Source organism: Manihot esculenta, chromosome 11 (assembly GCF_001659605.2).
Source record: "Manihot esculenta cultivar AM560-2 chromosome 11, M.esculenta_v8, whole genome shotgun sequence".
In the NCBI taxonomy this organism is placed as follows: Eukaryota; Viridiplantae; Streptophyta; class Magnoliopsida; order Malpighiales; family Euphorbiaceae; genus Manihot; species Manihot esculenta.
In genome coordinates, this window is record NC_035171.2 from 23,083,312 (window position 1) to 23,085,547 (window position 2,236).

Here is a 2,236-nt window from a genome sequence, read left to right on the forward strand (position 1 = left end):
AGACAAACCCTCTATTGTTTATAACTTGAAACCATACATAAAGTCACTTGTATATAAAATGCAGTCAGAAACCTTATATATACACACACATATGTATATATATGATGGACCATGCACCATTCATATCTAGACACGAGAAACCCTTCTCTGAATATCTGATAATTCTGCAAAAACCCACAAAACAACACAGAGAATTAAGAAATAAATAAATAAATAATGATGTTCCAGACAAGTATATAATCAATCACATGTCTGTACATCAAAGTTGACATACCTGACTTGAAGTTTTATTAAACACCAGAACCATGAAAGCTGGGCTGACCAAGCTGGAGATGGTATGAGTGAATCTGAGAAGGGATGGTTGCCAGCTGAAGCACACTGCTAGGTTCTCCACAAAAGGGGAATTGATCAAGAACTTGCTGATGCTCCACTGCCTTTGCTTCTATTGTTGTTCCTTGCTGATACTCTAATGCTGCGCGGTGCTCCTGAATCTAATTATCCATCATCCCAAAATAAAATTTTTTAAAAAATTATAATTTAAGGATTAATAACATTAAATAGATTATCTAGCTAGATAATGCACGATTAGAATTGTGCTTTTCAATTACCCAACGATATAAGTTGCCATTTTCCTCCTCCAACATTCGCTCCTAAGATTAATTTACAGCAAAAGAAAAATTAGGGTTTTGCACAAGAAAATAATTGTGACATGAATATGGTGTTTGTTTGGAAGGAAGTGGCATTTTCACCTTTCTGCGAAGATTATCCAGCTGCTGCTGCATGAGCTCATTCTGCACGAAAACTCAGATCTCAAACATTGGAGACTACTCCGTAATTGCTAAGCTAAAGATGGTTATTACAAAGGTATGCATTTTTCAAAAGCAGTCAAGAATAGAAAACAAAATGCTATACAACAGACATGGAAGATGATTTAACTAAAATAATGAGAAAGCAAACAGTACCTTGCGATCCCGAACCTTGGCAACCGAGCGTTCTAGTTCTTGTTCAAGTTCACCCAATTCCTCAAATGGAATGGAGCTCATATCTTCACCAGTGTAGCGCCGCATATTTAGTTGAATACGGCGAGTTTCTTTTCTTAGCACTGCAAGCTCACTGAATAGTTGCTCCTGGAAACAAAGAGGAAAGGATGATCAAATGCAAGAAAAAGAAATTTTGCATATATGAAAATATAGACCTCAATTAGAGATTTACCCTGCTATCATTCTCAGGAATGCAGGTCCCTGTCAGCTTTTGGTATCTTTCTATGATTTGCTCCATCCTGATGAAGATCATATATTAATCTTTGTTTAATATACATTTTCTTGGAAAATTGGAGCATGCATATATGTGAAAAATATCTTAATCATATGATCTATGACATTATTACATGAATTACCCAATAGGCCAACACTATTTAATTAATTTTTTTCTCAATAATTATATAATATTTGAATAAAAACCCAATTTATGAAAACTATATATATTGAAACCCAAAAGTTGCATGATTTTCCTTCATGTGTACGAGAGATATATAAGAACTGGTACTTAAAATTATTCTAAAAATTAGTTTCTGCATATAAATATTTCTGCAAAGGCAGTAATTTTTAAGATTAAAGTTTGCTTTATGATTAATGTATATCAGAGACCAAGTCGTGATGAAGCCATAGATTACAAGTTTATTAGCTAGTCAAAATGAACAATATGGATCTGTAAGTAGAGAACTCGAGCTAAAATTGGAAATAAAATAATTAACAAAATAAGGCAAAATTAAGGCAAAGCTGTGTGAAGAAGAGAGAACCCTTGACTGGGAAACCCTAGTTTGTCAGAAACATGCAAAAACACAAAGTCAAGCTACTCAAGTTGGTCAATTCAAAATTCAGATATTCACATCAGACCTTCAGGAAACGGATCATAGATCTATGTCCAGTTTACATAATCAGGGAAATATTTGAACAAGTAGCAGCCCAGGAGAGACAAGAAGACGAAGCTGTAATATTTAGAAAATAAAAATAAAAAAATCAGGAAATATTAGAGAGTGAAGATGGAACCTCAAAGGCTCAGAGCAGTACTGGCACATCTTTCCAGTGCTGGAGAAGACAATAAGGCCAATCTGAGCATCACAAAGCACTGAAAGCTCATGAGTCTTCTTTAGAAGTCCTGCTCTGCGCTTGGAGAAGGTCACTTGCCTTGTGGTCTGGTTTTCAATTCTCTTGATTGGAATCTTGCCTCGACCCAT

General features: G+C 35.0%; 1 protein-coding gene across 1 annotated transcript; it reads right to left on the minus strand.

Annotated features, from left to right (window-relative positions):
- Positions 1 to 290: 290 nt before the first annotated feature.
- Positions 291 to 2,236, minus strand: LOC110625821 (protein TRANSPARENT TESTA 16). Its single transcript, XM_021771476.1, has 6 exons — positions 2,049 to 2,236; positions 1,213 to 1,279; positions 963 to 1,127; positions 750 to 791; positions 609 to 650; positions 291 to 491 (listed from the first exon to the last, which is right to left on the minus strand). The coding sequence occupies exons 1-6, from the start codon at positions 2,234 to 2,236 to the stop codon at positions 291 to 293; spliced, it is 705 nt and encodes a 234-aa protein (XP_021627168.1).